This window comes from Temnothorax curvispinosus, unplaced genomic scaffold (genome assembly GCF_003070985.1).
Source record: "Temnothorax curvispinosus isolate PA1 unplaced genomic scaffold, ASM307098v1 QBEX01000740.1, whole genome shotgun sequence".
Lineage (NCBI taxonomy): Eukaryota > Metazoa > Arthropoda > Insecta > Hymenoptera > Formicidae > Temnothorax > Temnothorax curvispinosus.
In genome coordinates this window covers 993,661-1,008,765 of record NW_020210520.1, presented here as the reverse complement: position 1 = coordinate 1,008,765, position 15,105 = coordinate 993,661, and the positions used below count along the sequence as shown (strand labels likewise).

General features: G+C 43.8%; 1 protein-coding gene across 1 annotated transcript; it reads left to right on the top strand.

The window, feature by feature from the left end:
- Nucleotides 1-250: 250 nt before the first annotated feature.
- LOC112457378 (polycomb group protein Pc-like) lies at nucleotides 251-14,354 on the top strand. Its single transcript, XM_025020394.1, has 5 exons — nucleotides 251-2,783; nucleotides 8,024-8,067; nucleotides 8,150-8,282; nucleotides 9,239-9,652; nucleotides 10,034-14,354. Exons 1-5 carry the CDS (start codon nucleotides 2,724-2,726, stop codon nucleotides 10,667-10,669), a joined length of 1,287 nt encoding a protein of 428 aa, XP_024876162.1. The 5' UTR covers nucleotides 251-2,723; the 3' UTR covers nucleotides 10,670-14,354.
- Nucleotides 14,355-15,105: the final 751 nt, after the last annotated feature.

Sequence of the window (15,105 nt, the reverse complement as noted above, 5' to 3'; positions counted from 1 at the left end):
CCAGGCGGCGATTGGACGCGCGAAACGAGTGGGGCGCGGGACCGCGGTGGCGCCTCGTAGGCTCCGCCAATCGGGCGCTCTCGCCGGGAGTTTTTTATCCCGCTATTTACGCCGAGGACGGAGAAGACGGTTCCCCATGTCCCTCCCGCCCTACCCGCCGACCGTGGTATCTCGCTCGCACCCGGGCGGTGGGCACTCTCCGTCCCGTTCGCGCGCGCTCTCCCTGTGCGTCCGTCGGCGCAGGAGAGGACACTCTCGTTTCGGGATCCGTTGAGGCAGCACGCGTATCGCTCTCTCCACGGGACAGGATAGAAAAGTGTCGGGTGTGCGTTACGCGCGTATCGCTCTTGTGTTTTCACGGAAACTCGGTGAAACGGCGCGCTCGCTTTCGCTTCGTTTTCGAACGTGAGCGTGTTCCGAGCCGCCCGCAGGGATACACGATACACAGGCGCCTTACTACGAACCGTGGTGCGCGCTGGTGTGTGCGCGCGTCGAATATACAGTGGACGTGTACGTGTGTGTATGTGTGTGACAGAACGTCGCAGGAGGATGCGGCGTTGCCGGATGTAATAGGCGCGAATACGCGTACGTAGCGTACTGTACGGTGCGCGGCGGCGAGGCCGCCGAGGAGAGGAACAGGGACGCGCGCGCGTCCGACGGAAAGGGAGAGAGAGCGTGCGGCGTCGTCGATCGATCGATTTCGACTCGTTCGCCGGAGGTGGAAAATCGTCGAGCTGTTAGCGTTTGCCGCCGTATAGCCGCCGCGCCACACCGCCACACCGCCGTGCGTATTCGCGAGAGAGCATCGGTTGCGGCGATACGCCACGGTGACATTTGCGGTGCGGTGCTATCGATGAAACAGGCTTGGCAACGTCGCGCTCTGCCCTCGCACACAAACGCGCGCGCGTATACACGTACCTAGAAGGGAACTTGGGGTGGCTGGCTGGTTGGCTGGCTCGCTGCGGCTGGCAGGCAGGCAGGCAAGCAGGCTAGCGGACAGGCAAACAGGGCAGGCCAGGCAGACGGCTTTCTTGTTCCGAGGACGGTGCTCCTGGTCGCGCCGTCTCTCTTTCCTACCTCCATTGCGCTTACTCTTCCTCTCCCCCGGCCCCTCCTGCCTCCTCTCCCTTGTCTCGGTCAACTCAATTGCGCTCTCGTTCTCTCCCTTTCTCCCTCCCTCTCCTCGGCTTCTCTCTTTATCTCTTTCTCTCTCTTGCGCGCGCGCGCGCGCGTTTATGCCGCACGTACCGTTGAGAGCTTCTCCCTTCCCCTGCCGTGCTCTTTCTCTGCCCCTCTACCCCCTCTCCCCACCTTACCTCGAACGAATCGGGCGAGTCCACTAGGCTTGCGAGGGGTGTTCGGCAGACCTCGTCTCTAGTCGGCCTCGATCCGCAGAGTGCGTTAGACGCCGCGAGTCGATCGCTCCGGTACACGGACATACGCGAGCGGTAGCATACGCGAGTACGTCGTGGGGCCCGCGAATGCCATTGCGCGTTACCTGCGCATAGCCGCGGCCCGCGGCAGCCCGTATTGCGGCCAATTTGCCCGTTCAGCCTGGGACGCACTCGATCAGCGTATATCCGTACGACGGCCATGTTTGGTGTTTACGACGTGAGGGGGAGCCGCTGACGTCACACGGGACGAGAGCGCGAACGGCCGATCTCGCCCGAACGAACGCGACCGCGCGGCTACGGGCGACGGACGACGGGCGGCAGCAGCGACAGGCAAGCCGAACCGACGACGACGACGACGAGGAGGAAAAACGTGCCGCGCCACGCCGGTAGCCCACCACCGATACGCGTCGCGCGCGCCCGCGCACAACGAGCGCCGTCGTCGAATAAGGAACCACGACACGGGCAACCCGTGCGATAGAGGACCGGCGTCGCGTCTCGTGTATGCGTGCGTATACTTACGTACGCTCGCGTAGCGCGAAACTGGAATCGCTCACCGGGCGCCGCTGTCCGGCTCCCTCTTTTCCGATGGGACGCTCGAACCCGCCGATCTCGCTCGCCGTGGTCACCGCCGCTACTGGCTTTTCAAAAAACATCGCGCGCATCGTCACCTTCTTCCCCGGTTTCTCCGCCGTCACGCCGCTAGCGTTCTCTCTGTAAAAACGCACTTGCCGCCCGCGACCGATCGCTTCGCCGGAAAAAGGAGTAGCGATCCGGGCGATGCCGAGCAACGTTGCACGGCTCTATCGGACGACGGCGACGACGACGACCCGTCGTGATTGACAACGCGTGTCCGACGATGCGCGACGCGGAGTCGCGAACGAACTGACTCGATCGTCAACTCGAAGATACGATCGCGCCACGTGGTAATCGCGCACGTGTCCTACACACGTCTCCGGCTGCACGCAGCGCATGCTGGTATCGTCCGCTTCCTCTCGCTCAAAGGTGCCGCGATCGATCGGAGCGGACGATCGTCCTCTCTCGCGCGACGCAACGTACGACGCGCACGTGCACCCAGTGATCGCACTCGACTTACACTCGCGAGCGCGCTCGCGTCTGTGTTGGTGTCGGTGTGTACACATACGCGCGTGTCTGTGATCGATCCGTCTGTGCCGCCGGTGTGTTGTTTGTCGTGCCGGTTTTTACATATGGTGTTTCGCGGGATACCTAGCGCGATACGCAGCCACAAGCCGAACGGGGACCGAACGAGGATCGTCCGGGTTAACTACATCCAGGATTAAGGACACCGCTCCTCCGTCAAAGCAGAGAACCATGGAGCTGGGTGACAGAGTTTACGCCGCGGAGCGGATCACGAAAAAGAGGGAAAAGCGGGTTAGTATCGCGCGCGCCCGCTGCCGCCAGGTGGCGCCACCAGCCGGAATCCGTCCGCGCGCCGTTACCGCCCCTCTATCTCTCCCTCCTCCTACCTCGCACCTCTTATCTCCTTTTTTTCTCTCTCTTTCTCTCTTTCGCTGACAGCCGGCTTCGCGCGGCTGCCGCTTCCTCCACGACGCTCCACACGGCTCCGGCGATATCGGACATTGTGTGCGCCGACAGATACTGGGCTCTCCCCTGTTACCTGCCGTAACACAATGCCGTTCACGTCGCGTACTCTCGTCGAATCGCGAGAGCACGCATCACGGAGCATCGATCGTCGCCGATCCACCAACGGTTTTTTTTTTGCCCATCGGCGAGATTATCGATTCGCTCCCGTTAACGAAATTCCGCGATTCCGCGCCCGTTACGCTCGCGACACCCGTTGACGCGAAGAATAATAACGGCGTGACCCTTTCGAAACGTTCTCCGTTATTTCGAACATAAAACGAAGGCTGCGAGAACGGTGAGAGGGAGTAAAAAGCGAATAGAGAACTTTCCTCGAAAGGCGGCTCGTTTCTAGCGCGCGCGATAAGATCTCGGAGCAGCTCCGATTATCATGTATATTTTTTTCTTATTCATCTCCACCGTGCACAGCTCACGATTGAAGAAACGTTAGGCACCGCCTCTGAATAGGTTGCGTCTAATAAATGGTTGCTCGTATCTGCTAAAGGCTAAAGGCGATACAAATAATCACGTAATCGTGTAGGGAGGAACTTTTCCATTCGTCGTTGCGCGCTTCATTGAAACGTTAATATGATGATCTCGGCTCGGAGAATACGTGAATACGTTTGCTCGCGTATCGTATTATTGTCCTCGGTTAACCAGCAGATTGAGCGAAAGATCGCTGGTAAAAGGAGCTATCTCAACCACGCATTCTGACACGGACTATACAATTTCTGGTTAACGGGAGTCTCCGGAGGCGGACGACGACGCCGCGACGGTGGGCTCGCTGACGGATAGGAGAAAGGCTCGCCGTGCGCGACATGGCGATCAGCTGGTAGCGACCGGTGGCGTGTTTCTATGAAATGTGCGCGCCGTCACGACTCTACGCCGCAAATGTAAAACTCCCCGTAAAATTCCTCGCGAGACTCGCGTAAACTGTCTCTCCGTCTCTCACTCGGGAATCGCGAAGAAGATAAACTTGCCGGAACGTAAACTTGCCGGGTCGTGAATTAAGTCGCGCGATAACGTCGTGGAACAATGCGAAATCGCCTTAACCCTTTGCGGGTCCTGTGGACTCGACATAGCGCTTCGCGCCAGAGTCTTCCGCATGATTCTTCAGGCATTTAAATCGCCGCACGATTGCAATCTCGGCAAGCTACGCGTTCGTGGAATCTTCATAAATCCCCTCAAATAACAACACAGACTCTTTGATTCGTATTAAGCCCGCATCAGGCTATGAAATTTGATCAATCGGAGCAAAGTTCATTAAACTTGAAATTAATTTTCTTTGTTCTGATTGATTAAATTTCAATCCAGTCTCACAATCTCAATAATGTGATACGGGCTTTAGACTCGCCGGTTGGATTAAAACGAGGACGAGAATGACGAGATACATGATCTTCGGGTCATTTGTGACAAATAATTTGAAATCGCTGGGAAACGACGTTAACTTCGCGCCGAAACTGACGGGCTACTTGGAGGAAAGATCTTACGATTTTTTATTCGGGTCGCATCCGCGAGATTTCCTTTCTTTCGATGCAATTGGAAATTATCCCGCGTCGTCTGCTTCGTATGCCATATCAAGTCGCCGTTTCACCGTCCGGTTTCGAAAACCGAACAAACCGATCGCTCGCGAGGCGACTAGCCGCCGCGCGTATAACGTGTTATAAAGCGTATTTTCTCCCCGTGAATCGATGACACCGATTGTTACGCTATCGACAAGTAACAATATCGGGTAACCGGCGTCCCGCGAAGGGACGACAACCTGCTCCGCGTTATCATGTCGATCACGTTCGTCCCCGCCAGCTTCATTCGTACTTAAGGGCTTCATTCGCGCCGCGTTTTGCGACGCGGACGTATCGCGCGTGTCATTGTTTTCCAACTGTCACGCCTGTGCATCGCGATGGGGCAGCGGCGGCGTGCCGTTTCTGTCATTGGCCCACCGCCAATGGGTGAGTTGCCCGTGGTACATCGAGCCGGCCGTGCTATCGACCGTTCTTCGTGTCGCGAGACGGTTTTGAAAATTCACATTCGTTTTCCATCCGCTCGAGCGAGATCTCTCTTTTTTTCTCGTATTTTAATCGATTTTAGAAATCCGAGGACATCAACCGATAAGGTCGTATGTACCGGAAGATTACGAAGAGGATTACGAATTGGAAATTAGAATTTGATTATTCAGATAACTTTAATCTCAGTTTGATTTGCCGGACTCTGTCCTGATTGGTCCTGATGGATTTTTAATTAAAAACTTCACTGTAAAAATTTGAAAAAGATATTTTTTTTTTCCAATTTACATTTCGGAAATTTTTTCATGGGACAATGAGATAGAATTTATTGTGCGATTAAAAAATTGATGAAATTAATAAGTAATTTTTTCTCAAAATTGCATTTTTCAAAATGGTGCTTCTGATTATTTTTAAATCGAATGTTTTAATACGCGCATGTTTGGATACGCGCATATTTTTAGATATGTTTTTCATCAATCATCTGATCGATTAACGGTTTTTTGACAGTTTTTACTAGCAAGATAATGATCATCTTTTGAAAATTTTACATCTTTTCTTATGTAGATAGTTATGAATATAAAAAATAAGGAAAAACTTGACTTTTTAAAGAACAGATTGCTTGAAGTATTAAGGCTACCATTTAATCTGAATTTTTTAATCAACATTTTTATAACTTGTATTGACTTATATTGACAATTATAAAGATTGTCAATATACATATAGTTAATATTAATAGATATTAAAGCACAAATATTAATTTAACATTTTTTTATAATTTTCAAATAAGAAAATTTTAAGATTGGCCCATTTTTCAATCTGCAAGATTCAGTGAAACGTGATATTTAATCTAAGAATTTAACAAATATATTAATAGAAGAAAAAAACTGAATTTAGTCTAAAATTATGAATGAAGAAAAAATTAACATTAATATTGAAATTATCGTATATTGAATTAATGCGATTTCTTTCATTCTTTTCCCTGATCAACATTCGTGGTTTAATACGTGAATTTGCGTGCATTTCGGAGCATATTCAAAGCGTGAAATTCCGATTTAATTGTTCACGTATCACGGCTGTTAATTATCCGAGAAACCATTATTACTGTTATATTATTAATTATTATTGCTATTCATCAAATATTGATACGTCGAACCGCGAAATATCATCTCTAGCTGTTTTGAAACAGCGTTGCGGTTTCTCGAACAATCCAATAGTCATTAACGCGCGAGTATTTAAACAGGAAGCATGCATCTCGAATATGCGCCCGATGATACGCGAGCAAATTCATGCATTAGGCATTTATGACTCCGTATGTACATACATACGTTTACTTCATACATTTATTACGTAAAGCTTACTAAATTCCACACATTTGTTACTTAAAACTTACTGACGTCATTACATTGACTTAACCCTTAGCTGGCACACTTCACCAGAATCACATAGCTGGCACTCTGGGGCCGTTTCAGACCCCACCACTAAAATGCTTGCTGCGAGGAAGCTATTAATTTTTTTTACTTCAAAAAAATTCCAAGATAGTCTTTGAATGTTGTTTTAACAAATGTCATAGGTTATTTTGATAAAATGTAATATTAAGTACAAAAATTATGACAAAAATTGAAGAACGTAAAAGAAAACGAAAAAATGATTGTTTTCACTATTTTTTTTTTTTTTTTTAACGCGGGGAAATCTACCGGCCAGTACTGACTGGTAGCCCCCTCGCTGTAAGAGGGGGGGTCTTCCCCCTCTCCGGGAGCGAGGCGAGGGGAGTGTCGGATTCTTACCGACTAAAACTCCGCAGGTGTCCTTCGCGGCACGTTTTTCGCGTTGGAGAGGGGGCCCCGGGAAACGCACTGATTCGTCCGGGACTTCACTAAAAAATTCTCAACTCTTATATTTTAACTGTTCCATTTTTTAGTACCATTTTCGTATTATAGGGAGGCTTAAATTGGAGCTGAACTAGGCTGGGGCGTTTAATACCCCTCAGTGCCAGCTAAGGGTTAACTCAGTTTTCCTCATCACTTTTTCCTTCTTAACGATCAGCTGTCATGCAGTTTGTTCTTTTCGTTCTTTTACCCGTGTCGTCAAGAGATCCGTCGATCTTTGAATACAAATATTTAATCTCGCGCGCTTATCTCTCCCTGACTTCAACTCATTGAATGACGGCGAAACAAGCTTTCACCGATCGATCTCACCCGGTTCGATCTGTCCGACGATTGACAAAACATGTATGAAGGATCGATCGTAACGGCGCGTCTCCCGCGTCGAATTAATTATCCCGCCGTGATGGCCTATAATTACGCGTGCCGATAAGCGAGTCGGCTCCTACAGATTGGCCGATCTTATCGACGTTACGATCCGTCCGGCGTACGCACGGCGCGCAACACGTGGACGCAACGACGTAATTCTGACGTTGATGCGTAGCTGGTACGGGATAATGGTAGATCTAATTACGAGCAAATGTGAAAGTGATTAATGCGCGATTACATGCGTCAGTGGCGGTTGCGCGTGGAGCGGTGCCGCAGGGATCGAACGTCGCATCGCGAAACACGATGTTTGCGATGTTTGCAGACATAATATACGTGGGTCAGAAAAATGTAAACGTCCTCCGCTTGTAGATTTTTCTCTCGTTCCCGTTTTATTCTCTTTTTCCCTTCAATTGTCGCTATTTTATACGACGTTAATATTTTACACGGATACCTATGTTTCTCTCTCTCGCGTTTTTCGAAATATAGCAGTTTGATTGCAAATTCTCGCGGACAGACAGGACAGACAGGACAGCGCCCGCTTCCTCACGTGTCGCTCGACGCGGTGACGCTTATCGTATTTGCAATTGTATTAAATGATTCAATAATTTCTCTTCGTGCTCTCATATTTCGGCTTGAATCGATATTCGTGAATTTTTGCCGCGAAGCGGTCCGCAGTTTGATCTCTCGGTCGTTCATTAAAACGCACGTGTTCACGTTGTACGATTTGACAATTATGGTCGACGATCGTAGAATTTAATCGTTCTTTCCTTGTTTTTAGGGCAAGATCGAGTACTTTGTCAAATGGAAAGGATGGAGCAAAAAGTGAGTACGAAATCGGAGATTTGTCGTCAGACGGAAGGAACGACGCTCGTGATTGGAATGTGCAATTTTTCTTGTGTTTCAGATATAACACATGGGAGCCGGAAGAAAATATTTTGGATGTCAGATTAATCGAATTGTACGAGGAGAATCAAAAGAACGCGGAAGTAGTAGTGCCCACCACCAGAAGGCCAAGGCGAAGGGATACTAGATACAGTGTAAGAAAAAAACTATATACATTTAAACTATATACATTTGCTTCGTATAAATATTTAACTGTTCTGAATAAATTGCGGGATAAATTTTATTAACTTTTTCATTTATACGTATAGTTTGTAACGTTTTTCTACGTAAGTCAATTTCATTAATCAAAGAATATTGTGACATTTTTTTTTTTATCAAAGAAAGGTTTTATTATAATAATGAGTGATAAGAAACATAAAGAGAGGAAAAATGTGGGCAAAAATAAGGGACAATTTGTGAAAATAAAAGTGAAGCAGCGCACTCACAATATTATCAATGCTACAAAGAAAAGATTCAATAAGGTAAAGTTACAGAAACATAATATTATTAATTAAATAACTGGAAGAACAAGATAATTGGCATTGTAACTGTAATTTATATTTTGGTAAAGGAGTCTGATTTTGCAAATTATCCAGTTTTTAATGGACGTCGACTTGTAGAAATTAAAATGCTTGCAGCTGAACTGTGATGTACTGTCATAAACCGTACGTGATGAACTGAAGTGTGACATGAGCGCACAGCTTGCAGCGTTGCCAAATAATTTCTTGAAAGTCGCCATTAAAAATATTCATCTATAAACCACATTTCAAGTCAACTTTTAACATAAATATTTTGTTTAAATATTCGGTGACTCTGTATTTTTATCGGCACTATCGAAAGTATAGAGTTTAGCGAGTAGCGCAGTTAATATTTAATATCTTAAAATATTTGATAAACAAATTATTACATTGAAACGTGGAAAATACTTTTTCGATAACGTCACATATAAAATATCGAATTTTCAAAGTCATAATTTTTCTTTATATGTTTGGTAATGTGGTTTAATTTTTTTTCTGGCGTAAAGATATGCATTTTAACTTTCTCGTACCAAAAAATCAGTTAGACGTGTTTTCTTGCGCATAACTTAATTGACGACAATCCTTATTTTCAGGAACAACTGTCTAATCTTGTTGTCGATGAGGAGCCCGGCGGAGACGAAAGGGTGGGCGAAGACAGTCAGGATGAATCGACAACAGGCAGCACTTCGGCGTCTCGTTTAAATCCAGTAGCCCCCGACGAGGACACCCTCCCAAGTTCCTTAGACAGCCATGAGTCTCCAACGCCGCCAGAGTTGGCATCGGCATACAGCGTCGATTCTGACAGTTCCAACAGCAGTATGGATACTCCCCTATTGCCTAGAAAAGAACGTATGAAAAGGAAGGCTGAGGTCCTTAGTGCTCAATCCGGCAAAATCGGCGTGACGATTACCACGAGCAGTCCTAGTAGTGGCAGTGGTAGTCCACCTCCGAGCAAAGTTCCTCGGTTATTGCCTTTAAAAAACAACCCCACAAATCCTTCTTATCACGTAAGTTTCGACAATTTGTGCGATAAATTATTGTCGCCGCGTTGAACGCCATGCTAAAATTAAATTATGACATTACGGGATGTTTTAATTTTCTACATGCTATAAAAAATTAAAAATATATGAATGAGACTGTTAAACTAGCTAATGTTGCATCAAAAAATTAAATGTCTGATACATACAAAACTCACGTAACTTTCATACATAAATTGTAATCCATTTAGATTAGATAAAAGGACCCATTTTAGATAGAAGAATAAAAATATCATTGACAGACACACATAACACTTAAGAAAGAAATAATTGAAAATGTTAACCACAAATGACTTTTAGTGTTGCGTCTTCCTAGTTGATATAGAAGCAACATATTTTTTTACGTTACAGAGTCACAAAGCCAATGGTCAAAATCAGAGAAGGCCGTCATCCTCCAACAATGTGAAGTCAACACCAGAGGAACCTCTGCCGGCAGTGCCGACGACGCCGGCACCGGCAGTACAAGACAAAAAGCGTCCTGAAGCTGATGTACCTCATGGTCCGCCACCCTCTCTTCCACGTGCACCGCCAGCACCGCTGTCTCCTCAGATAGATACACCTTTGGAGCAAGTTGCAACAAAGAAGAGGCAGTTATCGGAGCAAAAGCAGGACAAAGCGAACGCGGTTGCTGCGGACAAAGCCAACGGTCACAAATCACCTAGCCCCACGGACTCTTACACTAATAACAATAGGTTACCCACTGTCGTGAATGGACACCACAGCCCTAACAATAACAATAATAACAATAACAATAACAACAACAATAATAATAATACTAGTTCAAACGTCAAGCAAACCGAGATTCCGAAGTCAGAGATCTACGTTCCACTCACAAATCCCGGCACGGATTATTGGCACGCGAGAAATCCCGTGGCTGATCAAGTATTTATCACAGACGTTACCGTTAATCTGAAGACCGTTACCATCAGGGAATGCAAGACTGAAAAGGGTTTCTTTCGAGAGAGGGATCCTAAAGAAACTCTTTGAGCTTCAAGAATGATAATCATTATTCTTGACGGTCCTGCATCGGGAATATCCGCTCTAAGTTGTATTGAATCACAATGTGTAAATATAAATTATTTTCGCTCCTCGGATGTTAAGACGAGGATGTAATCATGATATCAAGGAAGTTTTCTAGCAATGAGTAAATAAGTGACGACGTCACTCAATGTTGCTATGAAAATGACGAAAGCAGTCGGGCATCGCGCAAAGATCTGTACAATCTTGAGGCACCGATTGGAGTCTCAAGAACATCGAATAGATGCTGAAACCAAATACGGTCAATCAGAGTTCGATATAAAAATCCGCGAATCTTTTTTCCAAACTGAAAATTGATCGGTGTGTCCAGACGTGCGATTCTGTGTAAATTGATTGTAAAGACTAGACGACGTCGGTATGACAAGTTCATTACCGTATATACATCATACCTGCTATCACGACATATTTTAAAATGCTTGGTAGATTTTAACCACACGCTGAAGATCTGGAAAACATTAGAGGATGTATCTTCTAGTTGATTTTATCATTTGCTTGTCTTAGAACGCTAAGAGAATGCTATAAAGTAAAATCTTAGCTTTCGTTTTTACACTACGGGATATATATTATTATACGAGATATACCTAGGAAAAAAAAAGTATTTTTCTAATTCGTTTTTAGAATATTGAAACTGCTTCGCGGAAGCGATTGGGGGGTGGGAGACGTTCCGAGTTATTTTGAAGGAAAAAAAGAAAATAGTTTTTAATACAATGTTGTATCCATTCATCAATGCATTTTTGCTATGTACTGGGAAATAGAGTATCGCGAAAGAAAAATGTGTAAATTAGATTTCGAATGTACGTAAGAAAGTGTATGATTCAAGAATTTCGGACGATTACAAGATATCATGTTATTCACAGAAAGGCACAATTGCGCACAGTATTTCACTATCAGTGATGTTGCGTTTTCTCGGTTTCAATTCAGCTAATTCGTGGTATCCGTTTGACGACAGATGCATTTCCGTATGATCGAGTGCTTTGTTCAATTTTGTGTTATTTTTCGTGTATAATTAAGTATTTTTTATTTAGTGTAGGACGTCCCGTATATATCGATTGACAGTCCCGCAAGATCATTGCATATCTCTTAGTGAATCTATTTTATTTGTGGATTCTGATCAAGCATCACCAAATGGACGCCTTTTTTGATCATAAAGGCGCGTCTCGAACGTTGAAATCAGTACAACAATCCAAATCTGATTATATTCCAAGCTTACACGCTACTCAGAATTCTGTTACCTCGTTTTAGCGATGCTGCATGGTGCATTTTGCACGCGCGCTTTCATAGTCATGGTGATATAGTTTAATCTATATTATCAATCCAAGATTGACATCGGCCAATCTTTCTTATTATCACTACTTCGTCTACAGTGGGTCACCCATTCTTTCCCGTAAACGCTCCTATCACGCAGCAGAGCTTAAGACTGTTTTCATGATGATATAAATGAGAAGATTCTATTCTTTGATTTGTGAGAATAAATCTATAAAACTTTAGTAAGAAAAATAATTGGAAAGAAATTGTGATTTACGGATGGCTTGTAACGCCATGATTGACGTTGTGTCTCAGCAGATTGATATTGCTTTCTTTCTCGAATTCAAGAAACAACGTATTTTGATCCATTTTGAAAAAACGTACTATACAGTGTACCTCCTATTCTTTCTTATATTTTTTCTTATTTTTTTTTTTTAATTATTTTTCTTATTAAAAATTGACTTTTTCTCCAATTGTTAAGTTCTCTGATTGAGCTCGTTCATTTGATTCTATACGGAGCAAATCCCATGCACTGCAGTGTGATAGAAGCCACGTAAGAAAGAATAAAGAATCCTAATTATTGAGTTAAATTCGAAACAGATCGAGGAATATGTTTGAAGACAAAAAGAGATTGTAAAAATACAGGTACACACATACAATAAGCTAGTAATTTTCATCGGCTACCGATATGACAGGGATCATATCCGGAAGATGTTCTGTGCGCCTAGTAAAGATCAATCATCCATATAGTTTCGCTGGTTTCGCGTCTAGCAAAATGAACACTTGCGTTTATTTGCGAACGAATGAAATGTTTCACATAGGCCAGTATTCATAGTCAGATATTATATTTAAGATCGTCTTAAGTTTGAGTCTCCATCCAGCCAATAAAATGATCGTATAACATCTAAAAACATTACTTAAGACGATCTTGAAATAAGAACTTTGAGTACCGGCCATATACTCCTTTCTCGCGTATTTATACCAACGGAAATTGGGCGAAATTATACCGGTGTCAATCCTTGGTTCAGTTTCCTGACGCGTGTATTGGGCACGTAAAGGTAAAGATACCAATACCCGGACACTTAAGCATAGGAAATGTACCAATACCTGGACACGTATCTGTGTCTGGATACCTTTAAAAAAATATAAATTTATGAAAATAAACGTTTGGATATTATAACTGAAGTTTCAAACTACAAGAAAAAATAAATTATCTTTGATTTTAATTCGCGTATACTTATAAATAATAATAAAGGTGTCCGGATATAGATACATGTCCGGGTATTGATACCTTTACCTTACAGCATCGCTGAAGCGCGTAGCGGTTGCTTGATGGAGCGGCATACGACAGCGCGGGGTAGGACTCCTGCTGTGAACAGCGTTATATTAAAGAAAAAAAGAAGTTTCTCAGGTTAAATATATATTAAATGCGTAGGATTTAATATATATTTAATATGCATATATATAATATGTTAAATTTAAATATATACGTTGCTTATTTATTGTAACTAATACGAAGATTTTTAGATTTGTACATCCTTAATGTAGCTGTAATTAGACTGTACATGCGCGGTGTGTCTCGTTTGAGAGCGCAGCGTGATCGGTACAACGTTATGTCCTGCGTTTAGCACGCTATCGCATCAGTTACTGTATCCCAACGACCGTACCGTTGGGATCCGGCGAGGTTTTAGAGTAATTTATCAAAAAAGGAAATTTCGACGACTTCTTCTCGGACGACAAAAGAAATAGATCTGTGTGTGCGTGTTTGTTTATTTTTTTTTTTTTTTAGACGCAGCCACTTGCGTAAAATTAGATTGACACATTCGTTGCGGTTATCAATGCAGAAGATTGAGGTATACATTTCAATTGTTGTGTAATTTAAACCACTGTATATATACATATGGAAAGCGTTTTCCTGTAAAAAAAAAATTGTACATAACTGGATGAAACTTGTACGTTTCGCCGTAGCGGGCGGAACGCGTGAGACGGATGGCTTATATAAATCTTTGAATTATCAATTGTACATAGAGAAAGAGAAGCGAAAACCCCTTCCCTTACCCCTTTAGTTGTAAACGTAAAATTGCAACTAATAGGTCTATACATATAGAGAGAGAGAGAGAGGAATCCTTTTCTTAGCTTTAGAACTTCGAGATAGACTGTGCGCGTACCTTCGATATTGTTTCTGTACTTATAAATATATTCAGACTACTTATACGATTAAAGGAGGAAAAGAGAAGAAAAAGGGAGAGAAAAGGACACGAAACGATAACGCAGTGACTACGCAGGCATATACGATACGTGAACCCCGGTAGCATCAAATTCAACGGTAATTTTAGTTCTGTCTGGTACAGATTCCTTATATTTCAATAAAATCTCTACTTGAAGTCAGGCTGTTTCTAGATCCTAGATCATTTCTTCCTCGCGAATCTCTGTGGCACTCGCGGCGCGTGCCGTAGTGTCATACATTTGCCTTGTATAATATGATAAGTAAGTATAATATAATACAATAAGTTACGCATAACTCGTATATTGCCTTGTACATAATAATTATACACAATTCGTACAATAGTTGCATACAATTCGTCTTTTCGACCCGTGAGCTTTACGAACTTGAGCAAACAAAACAGTGATGTGATCATGACGAGAAGTGAGACGACAGTTTCCATTTATTTCTTCTAGGTATATATATCTTTTAATTAACTAGTGAATAAAAAATACTTTACAACAGAGCTGGGACTTGGTTGAACATTTCGAGCCGATTTCGTTGTCGACGCCTACCATCCCCCTTTTGACATTCGTATCAAAACATCGAGCCACCAGACACGTGTAAGTAAAGCGTGGAATGCTTTATCCTTCATTTCAGGAGCGCTCATAGTATAATTGATACATATCGATGGAATTATAATCATCTTAAGCAATATGAAGTAGCTATAGTTAGTTATTAATAAAAAAAAGAATTTAAAACATTATAAAATTATTTTAAAAAGAAAGTATTAACTATAGCCAGTTTTTTACACGTTTAAAAAAACTCATCAAAGTTCGCGTGCGTTTCCTTTAATATCGCGCGCGATTTTGAAGAAATCTCTTCAAAACCGCGTGTTTCTCTTGAAACCGCGTCCGAGTTTTTTATACCGCGCGTG